Here is a 2,643-nt window from a genome sequence, read left to right on the forward strand (position 1 = left end):
GTCATCCTTTTATAACATCCTATGTATCCTGGATCTTTAGAAGGAAACATAGAAAACTAGAATGTCATGGTGTCAACATGACAGGTTTCATTATATAACTCGTTGCGCGCTCCATAGGATTCAATGGTAACTCGTCGATGACGTCGCGGGCCGGGACTGAAATTGAACCGGAACTATTTTCATCTTGACAACTTTGGAATTTACAAATGTTCAAATCACATGTTTTACTTAGGAAATCCGGTTTTCGAAAATTATGCATGAATATTCGATAAACCGCATAACAGTGATTTAAATGTATCAATGCGCCATTCGACGACGAAAATCGTTCTGTTTTTGAACGCATTTTCGTCTTACATGGAAATAAAGCATATAATTATATTTTCATTTACAAATAATCCAAACATTTGGAATGAAAACTACGTAAGAGAGGCATGTAATAAAAAAGTATAGCCCAAACAATTACGCTCGAGGCATGCTTGCCAGACGTCGAGCAAACAGTCACATACCCTCTGGCACATAGTCCCTTGTTTCGGCTATAATATATAATATTCCTTGATACTGTCCGTATAAGTATTACATTTACTCGATCGTCAGTTATGGAGGTTGAAAGGTGCGACGCATGATGGCGAATAGCAAGGAGTAATTTATTTCATAATTTATAAATTGCATGTACACCGACTGAGGATCTGGATAACAAATGTTATTTTGGACTGGTGGTCTGATTATCATTGTGAATTATACCATGTAATAAAATTGTATAGAAAACAGGGAGAGATTGGACGTAGAAAAGTTGTCCTGACATAAAATTTATATAATTTACTGGGAAACAACAAAAGTGTCACAGATATTGCCGACAAAATTGCACCTTCCTTGAAACTTTTACAAGAATATAGCTCGATTCAAAATTTTTGATCAGCAACGAACAGAGGATGAAAGAAATTCTCATGTAGCAAAGTCTGCGGAGGTGACAGTGTAATGACACGTAAGACATTCGCATAGATTTGTTTACGGATTCAAAAATATTAAAGTGAAATTTGAATTGAATTCCGGTTTTACTTCAGTGTCACTGCCTAATTGTTTGAAGTACATTGTAAGTAAACGATTTGTAAGTCTTAGATATGGGTTAGCAGTAGCTTTGCCATAGCATCGACGTATTTATAATTACAATGACGTCATCGAAAGGCCACATAAAGAATAAGAGACAACTTACAATTGCAACGTATTCTTAGCGTACTTCCGCTTTCGCAAGTAGGGCTGGCACTCGAAGTGCTGTCACCGACCATCATGGCGCCTGGAAATCCTTCAGGGTAAAAATGAAATTTATAAAGAAATTTAGCCTGCACTTTGCGATTTTGTTGAGAGAGAGAGAGAGAGAGAGAGAGAGAGAGAGAGAGAGAGAGAGAGAGAGAGAGAGAGAGAGAGAGAGAGAGAGAGAGAGAGAGAGAGAGAGAGAGAGAGAGAGAGAGAGAGAGAGAGACAGACAGACAGACAGACAGACAGAGAGAGAGAGAGACAGACAGACAGACAGACAGACAGAGACAGAGAGAGACAGAGAGACAGAGAGACAGACAGAGAGACAGAGAGACAGAGTGTTAAAAACATCCTGAATTACCGAGACTGTTGCATATGATGCCAGCATCGAATTCATCGTCGCAAACATGTTCCCAGACTCCTTCCCTCAGTACTTCAACAATGCCATCAAAAGGTGTTGTCCCATCAGTGAGTCTGAACACAAAATCTTGACCTATAAGGGAATAAAATATGGAGTATCAAATCCAGGTTATATCGACAACATTAATGATGAACTCAGGGTCTAATGATGCAGTTTGCTGTGCCCGAAGACTAAAAATATTTGAATACTCACGCTTTGAGTATTCGACGTGGTTCCGAATGTTAAAAACTTCAAGACTCCGAATAGTGTAGTTTATGTGATTTTGATTTTGATTTTTTTGTTTTGATTTCTCAAGGACTGGCTAACTCGAGCGCCATCCGGGGCCTGTGATGTACGACTACTTTCACATCGTTAACTTTACAGGCAATTACACAGCAACATGTTGATTCTCATACATTTTTCTCTGCGCCCAATACATTTGAACTTCAACACTGACGATCACATAGGTACTATCTTCGACTATGGCGACGACGAACGGTAAACTGGATAAGTACAACAATGTGAAAGTGCCGATCGTAACCTTACCGCTGACAGTTGTTTTGTAGCCCATGAAAGCCAGAAAGAACGCGATGTGTCCGTAGTTCATAAGTTCCATCTCGGTCCGTATCGAGGAAGAGTAAAAGACGACAACAGCTTGCAGTTCAGAGTATCGGCAACGCCACTTTCAAGGTTGTTTCCGCATTACTTCCTTATTCGATTTTAGATACTGAATGTCATACCTATGCATGCTTAAAGAGAACATGTTTATTGTGTTGGACCGTATCGTATTGATATGGTAATGTGCCTTCTTTGTGATGAGGTCTGTGAGTAACATCCATGCTCAAGAAGACTATAAAAGTCCACGATATGTAGCGCTGAAGTGCTACAGGAATGCTCAGCGGTTGCAAGGCTGTCTTGTGAAAATTTAATAATGTCACGTTTGATCTTGCTATTAAATTTTCCCGCGTGAGGATCGTCTCATAGCGGAAGAC

General features: G+C 39.6%; 1 protein-coding gene across 1 annotated transcript in view; it reads right to left on the reverse strand.

Annotated features, from left to right (window-relative positions):
- Nucleotides 1-2,418, reverse strand: part of LOC139133041 (kremen protein 1-like) — a 7,598-nt gene extending 5,180 nt beyond the window's left edge. Inside the window, exons 1-4 of the mRNA XM_070699438.1 lie at nucleotides 2,198-2,418; nucleotides 1,613-1,744; nucleotides 1,211-1,300; nucleotides 1-34 (exon numbers count right to left, since the gene is read on the reverse strand). The exon at nucleotides 1-34 is cut by the window's left edge and continues 269 nt beyond it. Of these exons, the coding sequence (XP_070555539.1) occupies nucleotides 1-34; nucleotides 1,211-1,300; nucleotides 1,613-1,744; nucleotides 2,198-2,267 (326 nt within the window). The 5' untranslated portion in view covers nucleotides 2,268-2,418. The remainder of the gene's footprint in view (nucleotides 35-1,210; nucleotides 1,301-1,612; nucleotides 1,745-2,197) is intronic.
- Between the last annotated feature and the right edge of the window lie 225 nt (nucleotides 2,419-2,643).

This window comes from Ptychodera flava, chromosome 5 (genome assembly GCF_041260155.1).
Source record: "Ptychodera flava strain L36383 chromosome 5, AS_Pfla_20210202, whole genome shotgun sequence".
NCBI classification, from domain to species: domain Eukaryota; kingdom Metazoa; phylum Hemichordata; class Enteropneusta; family Ptychoderidae; genus Ptychodera; species Ptychodera flava.